The sequence below is a fragment of the Coregonus lavaretus genome (assembly GCF_964263955.1).
Source record: "Coregonus lavaretus genome assembly, chromosome: 10".
Taxonomy (NCBI): Eukaryota; Metazoa; Chordata; class Actinopteri; order Salmoniformes; family Salmonidae; genus Coregonus; species Coregonus lavaretus.
The window spans coordinates 1,815,445-1,830,615 of NC_139997.1; the positions used below are offsets into that span (position 1 = coordinate 1,815,445).

The 15,171-nt window shown below is 42.2% G+C and overlaps 1 protein-coding gene across 1 annotated transcript; it reads right to left on the bottom strand.

Moving 5' to 3' along the window:
* Window positions 1-5,882: 5,882 nt before the first annotated feature.
* On the bottom strand, window positions 5,883-7,895 carry LOC311136530 (UDP-glucuronosyltransferase 2B15-like). Its single transcript, XM_084170692.1, has 3 exons — window positions 7,649-7,895; window positions 6,942-7,161; window positions 5,883-6,435 (listed from the first exon to the last, which is right to left on the bottom strand). The coding sequence occupies exons 2-3, from the start codon at window positions 7,082-7,084 to the stop codon at window positions 6,165-6,167; spliced, it is 414 nt and encodes a 137-aa protein (XP_084026818.1). The 5' UTR covers window positions 7,085-7,161; window positions 7,649-7,895; the 3' UTR covers window positions 5,883-6,164.
* Between the last annotated feature and the right edge of the window lie 7,276 nt (window positions 7,896-15,171).

Sequence of the window (15,171 nt, forward strand, 5' to 3'; positions counted from 1 at the left end):
CCGGCACTCTAGACAGTGTGTTGCGTATTGCTGCCTTTCGCAGGTCGGAGTGCAGATTGCACATTTCTAACAAAAAAGGGGAAACATTTCAATTGCACCACCATCTAACCCTACACCTATACACATCCCACTACGTTGGCCCTAAACGATGGAACCCCTTCTCTCAAAACTCCCTGTAGATCTTCTGCACTAATATTTCTCTGCTGCTGCAACTACCACATTGATCTTTTGTGATTTCTGCTCCATCAGTGCAGTGCAGTTGATCATCGTGGCTATAAACGCAAAAAAAATTCAACCTTACTAAAACGGCAATAAACGCAAAAAAATCAACCTTACTAAAACTCATCCTCTCAGGATCTCTCTCTCTTCAGGCCTACTCACTGGGGGGCTCCCAGTCGAATCCCTCACCCTTGGGCTATCCTCTACTCCTTACTGCCTCAGCATATGAAACCTTCTTCCCCACACGAACTCTGGCAATCTCAACTTGTCTCTCTCTTACAGGGCTCTTCGGATCCCCAGCTGCATGGGCGCCATCCACAGTTTACACACAGTGCTTTTTTAACCCCGACTTCACACTCCCTCTGACTCTGCCCTACAACACACTTTCCACATCATGGGATCTCCCTTCTACATACTGCTGCCACATGTCAAAATCCTTGGCACCTATAGCACCGTAGCGGGTTCCGAACAAACACCCTCACCAAATATATAATTTACCCTAGCCTGACCTTATCAGGTAGAAACTCCATATCAAAGCTCAACAAGACAGACAGGGTATCCTCCATCTCACCATTTCCACCGGGTCTGCGTCTCACCAAACGACGGGCGTCACAAACACCAGGAATACACTTTCTCATCTTATCCACCTCTATACTCAACGCCACCCCACTGATCAGTCCTTTGAGCGGCGCCCTGCTCCGGAGAGCAAAGCACGACACAGGTTGAGCCCAGAAACGCGATGCGGAGTGCCCGCTGCCTCTGGGTGAAGGATTTATTTTATTTTATTTTTGGGCAAAGGATGGGTGAAGGATGCACAAAATAGCAACACAATTCCACTTCCCGAGACTTTGACAGATGTAACAGTTCTTCACCCAACTTGACACAACATAGGGCAGCAGGTAGCTTAGTGGTTAAGAGCGTTGTGCCAGTAACCGAAAGGTCGCTGGTTCTAATCCCAGAGTTTAAAGCAAGTTTGCTGCAAATCTGCTGATATACAACCACATTTCGAAATTGCAACTTGTGTATACTATTCTAACTCAACAGTAAGTTGAGACCCCGACTGAGTTCCTAGTGTACAAGCTAGCTAGCTAGTGTAGCTAGCAGAGGTGGGACCAACTCACTATTATTCAAGTCACAAGCAAGTCTCAAGTCACAAGGTCTGAATCCCAAGTAGAACGGGTCAAGTCTCGAGTCAAGTCGAAGTCGTGAATCTAAGAGTGAGTCGAGTCACAATTCTTTCAAGTGTCAAGTCAAGTAAAAAATAAATATATTCATGCAATGACTTGTTCAACTACATATCTTTGTCTATTTATTGAGGCTACCAGACACACCTTTTCTTTGTTTTGTTTACAACACATTTTAATTATGTTATTGTAAAATAGGGACTTTTTAGCAGTCGTAAAGGCATGAAATCAGCAGAAGGCAAGGTAGCTGCTTTTAGCAACGTGTGTGTATTTACATACACTAACATTGCTCCCAATTGTATTAGGTTACACAAAAACAGTCCGCAGGAAGCCAGAAGTTAAATACAATTCTATTTCAACTTACTGTGCTAGTGAGCAGGATGGTTGGTCATTATGACGGGGGGAATTTGTGACTAATTAACTAAAGGATCGTATTATTAAACGCCCACACCAGCGGAAATCCAAATTTTTCCTCTGAAAGACGATGCCCGGAGCTTACCCGTGATGTTGCACAAAGATTTAAGTCAATACGTCATCCTTAAAGTATGATATACAGTGGGGAAAAAAGTATTTAGTCAGCCACCAATTGTGCAAGTTCTCCCACTTAAAAAGATGAGAGAGGCCTGTAATTTTCATCATAGGTACACGTCAACTATGACAGACAAAAGGAGATTTTTTTTTCTCCAGAAAATCACATTGTAGGATTTTTAATGAATTTATTTGCAAATTATGGTGGAAAATAAGTATTTGGTCAATAACAAAAGTTTCTCAATACTTTGTTATATACCCTTTGTTGGCAATGACACAGGTCAAACGTTTTCTTTAAGTCTTCACAAGGTTTTCACACACTGTTGCTGGTATTTTGGCCCATTCCTCCATGCAGATCTCCTCTAGAGCAGTGATGTTTTGGGGCTGTCGCTGGGCAACACGGACTTTCAACTCCCTCCAAAGATTTTCTATGGGGTTGAGATCTGGAGACTGGCTAGGCCACTCCAGGACCTTGAAATGCTTCTTACGAAGCCACTCCTTCGTTGCCCGGGCGGTGTGTTTGGGATCATTGTCATGCTGAAAGACCTAGCCACGTTTCATCTTCAATGCCCTTGCTGATGGAAGGAGGTTTTCACTCAAAATCTCACGATACATGGCCCCATTCATTCTTTCCTTTATACGGATCAGTCATCCTGGTCCCTTTGCAGAAAAACAGCCCCAAAGCATGATGTTTCCACCCCCATGCTTCACAGTAGGTATGGTGTTCTTTGTATGCAACTCAGCATTCTTTGTCCTCCAAACACGATGAGTTGAGTTTTTACCAAAAAGTTCTATTTTGGTTTCATCTGACCATATGACATTCTCCCAATCCTCTTCTGGATCATCCAAATGCACTCTAGCAAACTTCAGACGGGCCTGGACATGTACTGGCCTAAGCAGGGGGACACGTCTGGCACTGCAGGATTTGAGTCCCTGGCGGCGTAGTGTGTTACTGATGGTAGGCTTTGTTACTTTGGTCCCAGCTCTCTGCAGGTCATTCACTAGGTCCCCCCGTGTGGTTCTGGGATTTTTGCTCACCGTTCTTGTGATCATTTTGACCCCACGGGGTGAGATCTTGCGTGGAGCCCCAGATCGAGGGAGATTATCAGTGGTCTTGTATGTCTTCCATTTCCTAATAATTGCTCCCACAGTTGATTTCTTCAAACCAAGCTGCTTACCTATTGCAGATTCAGTCTTCCCAGCCTGGTGCAGGTCTACAATTTTGTTTCTGGTGTCCTTTGACAGCTCTTTGGTCTTGGCCATAGTGGAGTTTGGAGTGTGACTGTTTGAGGTTGTGGACAGGTGTCTTTTATACTGATAACAAGCTCAAACAGGTGCCATTAATACAGGTAACGAGTGGAGGACAGAGGAGCCTCTTAAAGAAGAAGTTACAGGTCTGTGAGAGCCAGAAATCTTGCTTGTTTGTAGGTGACCAAATACTTATTTTCCACCATAATTTGCAAATAAATTCATAAAAAATCCTACAATGTGATTTTCTGGATTTTTTCCCCTCAATTTGTCTGTCATAGTTGACGTGTACCTATGATGAAAATTACAGGCCTCTCTCATCTTTTTAAGTGGGAGAACTTGCACAATTGGTGGCTGACTAAATACTTTTCCCCCCCACTGTATTTGGGCTTGAACAGGGATATCCGAAGTTAAACTTCAGATTTTTCCGGTTTATGCCTTGTGTTTCATGATAAAATGACATACATGTATTTCTGACTATACGCTTTATGCTATGCATGGCTTTAGTTCATCTGGAACCACCTACAAAACATTTACATGTGCGGCCTCATTACTTCCTGGTGCTATGGCTTACTGCTGTCTGTAGTGATGGGAAACCAAGGCTTTCGAAAGCCTTTGGGGCTTTTACCAAATTGTGACGAAAAATTTTTCATTACTCTGAGCTTTTAACCAGTGGCGTGTATTCATGGATGCCAAGGGAAGCATCCAAAAAAACAAAAAAAACATTATCTTTCGTCTCTGTGTTTCCAAATGTTCCTTCAATTTGCAAGAGGCTGAATGTCTCTAACCGGAGAAAGCATTCGAGGGAGCGAAACAGCGCCACTCTGTAAGTGTAGTCCATTATCTGACTGTCTCTGTAAGTGTAGTCCATTATCTGACTGTCTCTGTAAGTGTAGTCCATTATCTGATGCTGTCTCTGTAAGTGTAGTCCATTATCTGACTGTCTCTGTAAGTGTAGTCCATTATCTGATGCTGTCTGGTCAATAAGAGTATGATATTGTTGCCGCCCCTAGCATTGAATGCAAGGAAAGCCAGCGAGCATTTGGCCTCCCTTGATAAATGTTTTGATAAAATAATAGCCAATCAGCGTTGAGCTAAACTGAGTGAGCTAAACTGTAAATGGTCCTGGCGCACCAAAAAAAAAGTGTCAAGGGAAGCCAGTTTGGATCTGGCTTCACACCAATCACATCACATCAAAAGCAAAACATCTTTGACAGAAAAAACTTGAATTGTTGCATCTCGTTGTGTCATTGTCCTCCGGTGGCTAGCCAAAATTGTCCCTTTCCTAAATTAGCCATGGATGGAGACAGGGATTTGGACTTTTTAGACAACATATGCCTAATAAAATACTTCAAATGGTAGGCTAACCGCATCTTGCTCTCTTTCTGTGTGTGGTGACTTAAAGAAGAGTCAAGTTAAGGCTGAATTCATCTGAGCTAACATCTATCTGAATTTCTGTCGGTGTCCATTTTGAAAGTGTTGAACGAAGGCCTTCCTCGTCGCAGCTCGTTGGCTCGCACTTCATTATACTTAGAGCTTAGTGTTAACGATATAAGAACACACATTATGAATTTACTGAACATAAATGTAATAATGTTTGTGTATGGTTCAAAAGTCAAAACTCATGTTGGCGTTCGTTATTATTGAAGGACAATGCGGTTCTTATTGACTTACACAAATCCACAAGGAGTCAGTAGAAACCACATTTGTTTAAGCAAGTCAGCCATATCAGCTATGGGTTTTAAAAAGGCAGTAAATGAGGCAGAATGAACTGTTTCGCTGCCAGACGAGGCTCCGCTGATAGCCAGGTGTAGCGGTGGTAAGGATTCACTCCATGGTGCTGAAAGGAAAGCTGTCGGGACAGCTTTATGGAGGCCCTAACAGTTTGTGGGCACCGTTTGTCACCGTTATTAGTGCAATTAAGGTATTGTTTAGTATTGTGTTGTGTAGTGGCTTTTGCTGGCATGCATCTAAAATACTTTTTTTTTTTGCCCCACCAAGATTTACATGCTAAAATCGCCACTGCAACGACAGATGATCAACATCAATTCGCTAGGGATATTAGATCCAACGTGGATCCAGGCACGACTGTCTTCTCTGGCGTATCGAACGAGACACCTAAATATTCTGGACATTCCTCGCAAACACCTTTTTTCCCAGCACTTGGGTTGTTGTTGCATCCCATGCCCTATCACAACAGCTGTTCATCACTTGACTGTCATTCTGAAAATTCCTTCCTGGATCAGATGATTATGATGATGTGTGAAAATATCATGGAGTAACTAATCAGATGGACACCAAATGCACATCCAACAAGTGCATCATTATTGACGATCCATGTCAATGACAGTATCGATTTAGGTTGTAAGTATCAAGGTAAGGTGACTTTTCCAGTTAGAAGCATTCCATTTTGCAATCCCATCATTTTTGATTTTTGTGCCCATGAAAACAGTTTCCACCCCGTAACATAAGGAGACACTAAATGTTACCTAGTTACACTGGATTTCTGAGATCTCTGTACAAAAAACTGTACGACAACTAGATACAGGATTCTTACAAGGTTCCAGTTCAATATCTAATTTAACTGATGAATGTTTAATATCTGATATAATGACAACCTGCACTGCCATAAATGGAAGGACAGAAAAGTAATGTTTTATGTCACACGATTTTGGACAATCCATCAAGACACCAACCATGATAAAGGGTTAAACTTAGGTTTTAAATCACCTCGTGAATTTTATTGAATATAAGTTATGATCCCTCCTTATATCTTAACGTAATGACATGAAAAAAATGGGCAGATTATTATCGATGACTTTTACAGCTGTAACAAGATGTTCAGTTTAGGAAATCCTCACTGGCACCCTAGTTTATAAAGACCCTTTTGCGCTATGATAACGTCGCCCCCATGACGATAATGCCCACCACGATAATGTCGCCAGGTGATTGTTTCAGTACATTACATTATTCCAGACCAGGGGGTCACTCCGTCTTCTGTCTTGCTTTAGTTTTCCTGAAGCAGAAAGTACATGTTTTAACCGAGACTATAATGATGAGTGCCACGACGGAGAGCAGGGCAGCTGCCACGTCCAGACAGTGGTACTGGTACCAGCTCAGGTTATGGGACTCTACCCTCAGGTGCTTGGCCCCCTTGTTGCGCATCACAAACTCAATCCAGAACACCGCTGTATCCAGGGGCTTCATTGGCTGGTCGTGGTGAAGACTGGAAAGCCTCATCATGTTTTCTTTGTACCTGGTGAAAGAAGAAGGGATGTAGTTATTTAGTCTGAAGTGTCCAGTCTGTTTATGACATCACACCAACTCCTTGTCACTCATTGTCATATTTTGCTTGATCTGGGATCAGGCTTAATGTCTAAAGCACTCAATACATCACGGTAATCATTGTCCCCCACAATGAAATCAGGGAGGGGACTATGGATCTGTCTCCGTCAATTCGTAAACTAATATTTAAGGAGGAGTGAAGCTTGACAGAACAACTCATATTTAAGGAGGGGTGAAGCTTGACAGAACAACTCATATTTAAGGAGGAGTGAAGCTTGACAGAACAACTCATATTTAAGGAGGAGTCAGGCTTGACAGAACAACTAAAACATGATAATTTCCTCCTTAATACAGTAATGTCAAGAAATACCTTACTGACACAGGTTGTTGGCTTTGAAATAAGCCAATCAGCAAGTGAGGAAACCAATCGTACCGAATATTTGTGTTTTTGGTCTGTTCAATCTGAAAATGACTTACGATGGATCATTGATCACAGAGTTAAGGCCATCCACCAGATCTTTGGATGTCATCTTGTTGAAGTCCATCATGACAGCCGCTCCCTTGGTCTTCATGTGCATGATGTTGACTGGCTGGTCAGCGAACAGAGGGATGCCCACCATAGGAACTCCATGGTAGATGGCTTCATACAGTCCGTTGGTCCCACCGTGGGTGATGAAGGCTTTGGTCTTTGGGTGACCTTTTGGATACAACACAACGACAGAGAGAGCAGGGTTGTAGGGTCAAACACTGTATAGGACCTACAGGGCCCGTATTCATAAAGCGTTTCAGAGTAGGAGGGCTGATCTAGGATCACTTTAGACTTTTAGCTTATAATGAACAGGTTGAAGATACCCAGGTTAGGACAAGCTACTAATTCCATGCAGAAGCATTTGAAAAATCAGCAGAGTCATGGGACCAGTGTTGTTGTTAAAGCATTGCTTAGAACTCTTCCTCTATTGTGCATTCTTACATTTTAGTCATTTAGCAGGATGCTCTAAACCCAGACGCGGCTTACAATTAGTGCATTCATTTTAAGATAGATAGGTGAGACAACCACACATGACAGTCGTAATGCAAAGAGTTATGGGATATCAGAATCGTAGTCTTAACCGATGTTATCTTCTACCTGATCCCAGATCAGCACTACTGCGGGCCAAGGATCACAAAGAAAGACATGTTATTACCTAGTAAGTCATTCTGTGGAATCCACTTATAGACTCTTGTGTTGGGAGCCAGGGTCTCTGGTTTCTCCCCACTGTATCTCCACAGCACCTATACAAGGTGAGAAAACAGGAATAAGAATCTGGCGATGAAACGGTACTCAGAACTAGAAGCTATGATATTTTTTTGAAGGGGCCCTGATGTCCAAATTCATCAACACCTCAGAATGAATTCTGTGTAAAAAAACAAAAACAAACAGTATATTTGTATCCCACAAATGGATCAGATTGAGGGGGCATATGTGCTCCCTGCTTAGTTTGAATGGGCATGACACCTCTGCTTATAGCATTATAACAAAGGGCATGACACCTCTGCTTATAGCATTATAACAAAGGGCATGACACCTCTGCTTATAGCATTATAACAAAGGGCATGACACCTCTGCTTATAGCATTATAACAAAGGGCATGACACCTCTGCTTATAGCATTATAACAAAGGGCATGACACCTCTGCTTATAGCATTATAACAAAGGGCATGACACCTCTGCTTATAGCATTATAACAAAGGGCATGACACCTCTGCTTATAGCATTATAACAAAGGGCATGACACCTCTTCTTATAGCATTATAACAAAGGGCATGACACCTCTGCTTATAGCATTATAACAAAGGGCATGACACCTCTGCTTATAGCATTATAACAAAGGGCATGACACCTCTGCTTATAGCATTATAACAAAGGGCATGACACCTCTGCTTATAGCATTATAACAAAGGGCATGACACCTCTGCTTATAGCATTATAACAAAGGGCATGACACCTCTGCTTATAGCATTATAACAAAGGGCATGACACCTCTGCTTATAGCATTATAACAAAGGGCATGACACCTCTGCTTATAGCATTATAACAAAGGGCATGACACCTCTGCTTATAGCATTATAACAAAGGGCATGACACCTCTGCTTATAGCATTATAACAAAGGGCATGACACCTCTGCTTATAGCATTATAACAAAGGGCATGACACCTCTGCTTATAGCATTATAACAAAGGGCATGACACCTCTGCTTATAGCATTATAACAAAGGGCATGACACCTCTGCTTATAGCATTATAACAAAGGGCATGACACCTCTGCTTATAGCATTATAACAAAGGGCATGACACCTCTGCTTATAGCATTATAACAAAGGGCATGACACCTCTGCTTATAGCATTATAACAAAGGGCATGACACCTCTGCTTATAGCATTATAACAAAGGGCATGACACCTCTGCTTATAGCATTATAACAAAGGGCATGACACCTCTGCTTATAGCATTATAACAAAGGGCATGACACCTCTGCTTATAGCATTATAACAAAGGGCACGACACCTCTGCTTATAGCATTATAACAAAGGGCACGACACCTCTGCTTATAGCATTATAACAAAGGGCACGACACCTCTGCTTATAGCATTATAACAAAGGGCACGACACCTCTGCTTATAGCATTATAACAAAGGGCACGACACCTCTGCTTATAGCATTATAACAAAGGGCACGACACCTCTGCTTATAGCATTATAACAAAGGGCACGACACCTCTGCTTATAGCATTATAACAAAGGGCACGACACCTCTGCTTATAGCATTATAACAAAGGGCACGACACCTCTGCTTATAGCATTATAACAAAGGGCACGACACCTCTGCTTATAGCATTATAACAAAGGGCACGACACCTCTGCTTATAGCATTATAACAAAGGGCACGACACCTCTGCTTATAGCATTATAACAAAGGGCACGACACCTCTGCTTATAGCATTATAACAAAGGGCACGACACCTCTGCTTATAGCATTATAACAAAGGGCACGACACCTCTGCTTATAGCATTATAACAAAGGGCACGACACCTCTGCTTATAGCATTATAACAAAGGGCACGACACCTCTGCTTATAGCATTATAACAAAGGGCACGACACCTCTGCTTATAGCATTATAACAAAGGGCACGACACCTCTGCTTATAGCATTATAACAAAGGGCACGACACCTCTGCTTATAGCATTATAACAAAGGGCACGACACCTCTGCTTATAGCATTATAACAAAGGGCACGACACCTCTGCTTATAGCATTATAACAAAGGGCACGACACCTCTGCTTATAGCATTATAACAAAGGGCACGACACCTCTGCTTATAGCATTATAACAAAGGGCACGACACCTCTGCTTATAGCATTATAACAAAGGGCACGACACCTCTGCTTATAGCATTATAACAAAGGGCACGACACCTCTGCTTATAGCATTATAACAAAGGGCACGACACCTCTGCTTATAGCATTATAACAAAGGGCACGACACCTCTGCTTATAGCATTATAACAAAGGGCACGACACCTCTGCTTATAGCATTATAACAAAGGGCACGACACCTCTGCTTATAGCATTATAACAAAGGGCACGACACCTCTGCTTATAGCATTATAACAAAGGCACGACACCTCTGCTTATAGCATTATAACAAAGGGCACGACACCTCTGCTTATAGCATTATAACAAAGGGCACGACACCTCTGCTTATAGCATTATAACAAAGGGCACGACACCTCTGCTTATAGCATTATAACAAAGGGCACGACACCTCTGCTTATAGCATTATAACAAAGGGCACGACACCTCTGCTTATAGCATTATAACAAAGGGCACGACACCTCTGCTTATAGCATTATAACAAAGGGCACGACACCTCTGCTTATAGCATTATAACAAAGGGCACGACACCTCTGCTTATAGCATTATAACAAAGGGCACGACACCTCTGCTTATAGCATTATAACAAAGGGAACACGACACCTATCTGCTTATAGCATTATAACAAAGGGCACGACACCTCTGCTTATAGCATTATAACAAAGGGCACGACACCTCTGCTTATAGCATTATAACAAAGGGCACGACACCTCTGCTTATAGCATTATAACAAAGGGCACGACACCTCTGCTTATAGCATTATAACAAAGGGCACGACACCTCTGCTTATAGCATTATAACAAAGGGCACGACACCTCTGCTTATAGCATTATAACAAAGGGCACGACACCTCTGCTTATAGCATTATAACAAAGGCACGACACCTCTGCTTATAGCATTATAACAAAGGGCACGACACCTCTGCTTATAGCATTATAACAAAGGGCACGACACCTCTGCTTATAGCATTATAACAAAGGGCACGACACCTCTGCTTATAGCATTATAACAAAGGGCACGACACCTCTGCTTATAGCATTATAACAAAGGGCACGACACCTCTGCTTATAGCATTATAACAAAGGGCACGACACCTCTGCTTATAGCATTATAACAAAGGGCACGACACCTCTGCTTATAGCATTATAACAAAGGGCACGACACCTCTGCTTATAGCATTATAACAAAGGGCACGACACCTCTGCTTATAGCATTATAACAAAGGGCACGACACCTCTGCTTATAGCATTATAACAAAGGGCACGACACCTCTGCTTATAGCATTATAACAAAGGGCACGACACCTCTGCTTATAGCATTATAACAAAGGGCACGACACCTCTGCTTATAGCATTATAACAAAGGGCACGACACCTCTGCTTATAGCATTATAACAAAGGGCACGACACCTCTGCTTATAGCATTATAACAAAGGGCACGACACCTCTGCTTATAGCATTATAACAAAGGGCACGACACCTCTGCTTATAGCATTATAACAAAGGGCACGACACCTCTGCTTATAGCATTATAACAAAGGGCACGACACCTCTGCTTATAGCATTATAACAAAGGGCACGACACCTCTGCTTATAGCATTATAACAAAGGGCACGACACCTCTGCTTATAGCATTATAACAAAGGGCACGACACCTCTGCTTATAGCATTATAACAAAGGGCACGACACCTCTGCTTATAGCATTATAACAAAGGGCACGACACCTCTGCTTATAGCATTATAACAAAGGGCACGACACCTCTGCTTATAGCATTATAACAAAGGCACGACACCTCTGCTTATAGCATTATAACAAAGGGCACGACACCTCTGCTTATAGCATTATAACAAAGGGCACGACACCTCTGCTTATAGCATTATAACAAAGGGCACGACACCTCTGCTTATAGCATTATAACAAAGGGCACGACACCTCTGCTTATAGCATTATAACAAAGGGCACGACACCTCTGCTTATAGCATTATAACAAAGGGCACGACACCTCTGCTTATAGCATTATAACAAAGGGCACGACACCTCTGCTTATAGCATTATAACAAAGGGCACGACACCTCTGCTTATAGCATTATAACAAAGGGCACGACACCTCTGCTTATAGCATTATAACAAAGGCACGACACCTCTGCTTATAGCATTATAACAAAGGGCACGACACCTCTGCTTATAGCATTATAACAAAGGGCACGACACCTCTGCTTATAGCATTATAACAAAGGGCACGACACCTCTGCTTATAGCATTATAACAAAGGGCACGACACCTCTGCTTATAGCATTATAACAAAGGGCACGACACCTCTGCTTATAGCATTATAACAAAGGGCACGACACCTCTGCTTATAGCATTATAACAAAGGGCACGACACCTCTGCTTATAGCATTATAACAAAGGGCACGACACCTCTGCTTATAGCATTATAACAAAGGGCACGACACCTCTGCTTATAGCATTATAACAAAGGGCACGACACCTCTGCTTATAGCATTATAACAAAGGGCACGACACCTCTGCTTATAGCATTATAACAAAGGGCACGACACCTCTGCTTATAGCATTATAACAAAGGGCACGACACCTCTGCTTATAGCATTATAACAAAGGGCACGACACCTCTGCTTATAGCATTATAACAAAGGGCACGACACCTCTGCTTATAGCATTATAACAAAGGGCACGACACCTCTGCTTATAGCATTATAACAAAGGGCACGACACCTCTGCTTATAGCATTATAACAAAGGGCACGACACCTCTGCTTATAGCATTATAACAAAGGGCACGACACCTCTGCTTATAGCATTATAACAAAGGGCACGACACCTCTGCTTATAGCATTATAACAAAGGGCACGACACCTCTGCTTATAGCATTATAACAAAGGGCACGACACCTCTGCTTATAGCATTATAACAAAGGGCACGACACCTCTGCTTATAGCATTATAACAAAGGGCACGACACCTCTGCTTATAGCATTATAACAAAGGGCACGACACCTCTGCTTATAGCATTATAACAAAGGGCACGACACCTCTGCTTATAGCATTATAACAAAGGGCACGACACCTCTGCTTATAGCATTATAACAAAGGGCACGACACCTCTGCTTATAGCATTATAACAAAGGGCACGACACCTCTGCTTATAGCATTATAACAAAGGGCACGACACCTCTGCTTATAGCATTATAACAAAGGGCACGACACCTCTGCTTATAGCATTATAACAAAGGGCATGACACCTCTGCTTATAGCATTATAACAAAGGGCATGACACCTCTGCTTATAGCATTATAACAAAGGGCATGACACCTCTGCTTATAGCATTATAACAAAGGGCATGACACCTCTGCTTATAGCATTATAACAAAGGGCACGACACCTCTGCTTATAGCATTATAACAAAGGGCACGACACCTCTGCTTATAGCATTATAACAAAGGGCATGACACCTCTGCTTATAGCATTATAACAAAGGGCATGACACCTCTGCTTATAGCATTATAACAAAGGGCATGACACCTCTGCTTATAGCATTATAACAAAGGGCATGACACCTCTGCTTATAGCATTATAACAAAGGGCATGACACCTCTGCTTATAGCATTATAACAAAGGGCATGACACCTCTGCTTATAGCATTATAACAAAGGGCATGACACCTCTGCTTATAGCATTATAACAAAGGGCATGACACCTCTGCTTATAGCATTATAACAAAGGGCATGACACCTCTGCTTATAGCATTATAACAAAGGGCATGACACCTCTGCTTATAGCATTATAACAAAGGGCATGACACCTCTGCTTATAGCATTATAACAAAGGGCATGACACCTCTGCTTATAGCATTATAACAAAGGGCATGACACCTCTGCTTATAGCATTATAACAAAGGGCATGACACCTCTGCTTATAGCATTATAACAAAGGGCATGACACCTCTGCTTATAGCATTATAACAAAGGGCATGACACCTCTGCTTATAGCATTATAACAAAGGGCATGACACCTCTGCTTATAGCATTATAACAAAGGGCATGACACCTCTGCTTATAGCATTATAACAAAGGGCATGACACCTCTGCTTATAGCATTATAACAAAGGGCATGACACCTCTGCTTATAGCATTATAACAAAGGGCATGACACCTCTGCTTATAGCATTATAACAAAGGGCACGACACCTCTGCTTATAGCATTATAACAAAGGGCACGACAACCTCTGCTTATAGCATTATAACAAAGGGCATGACACCTCTGCTTATAGCATTATAACAAAGGGCATGACACCTCTGCTTATAGCATTATAACAAAGGGCATGACACCTCTGCTTATAGCATTATAACAAAGGGCATGACACCTCTGCTTATAGCATTATAACAAAGGGCATGACACCTCTGCTTATAGCATTATAACAAAGGGCACGACACCTCTGCTTATAGCATTATAACAAAGGGCACGACACCTCTGCTTATAGCATTATAACAAAGGGCACGACACCTCTGCTTATAGCATTATAACAAAGGGCACGACACCTCTGCTTATAGCATTATAACAAAGGGCACGACACCTCTGCTTATAGCATTATAACAAAGGGCACGACACCTCTGCTTATAGCATTATAACAAAGGGCACGACACCTCTGCTTATAGCATTATAACAAAGGGCACGACACCTCTGCTTATAGCATTATAACAAAGGGCACGACACCTCTGCTTATAGCATTATAACAAAGGGCACGACACCTCTGCTTATAGCATTATAACAAAGGGCACGACACCTCTGCTTATAGCATTATAACAAAGGGCACGACACCTCTGCTTATAGCATTATAACAAAGGGCACGAATACTCACCTCTTGCTTATAGTACATATAACAAAGGGGCACACACCTGTGCTTATACATTATAACAAAGGCACGACACCTCTGCTTATAGCATTATAACAAAGGGCAACGACACCTCTGCTTATAGCATTATAACAAAGGGCACGACACCTCTGCTTATAGCATTATAACAAAGGGCACGACACCTCTGCTTATAGCATTATAACAAAGGCACGACACCTCTGCTTATAGCATTATAACAAAGGCACGACACTCTGCTTATAGCATTATAACAAATGGCACGACACCTCTGCTTATAGCATTATAACAAAGGGCAAGAAAATACTCTCAGCTTATAGCATTATAACAAAGGGCACGACCACCTCTGCTTATAGCATTATAACAAAGGGCACGACACCTCTGCTTATAGCATTATAACAAAGGGC

Bases quoted from the DNA above. Each gene is read 5' to 3' on its own strand.
- LOC311136530 (XM_084170692.1), bottom strand. From the start codon at position 7,084: ATGGTGGGCATCCCTCTGTTCGCTGACCAGCCAGTCAACATCATGCAC. The intron at 6,436-6,941 runs GTAAGTCATTTT...TTCTTTCACCAG, and splicing joins TCTGTGATCAATGATCCATC to GTACAAAGAAAACATGATGA.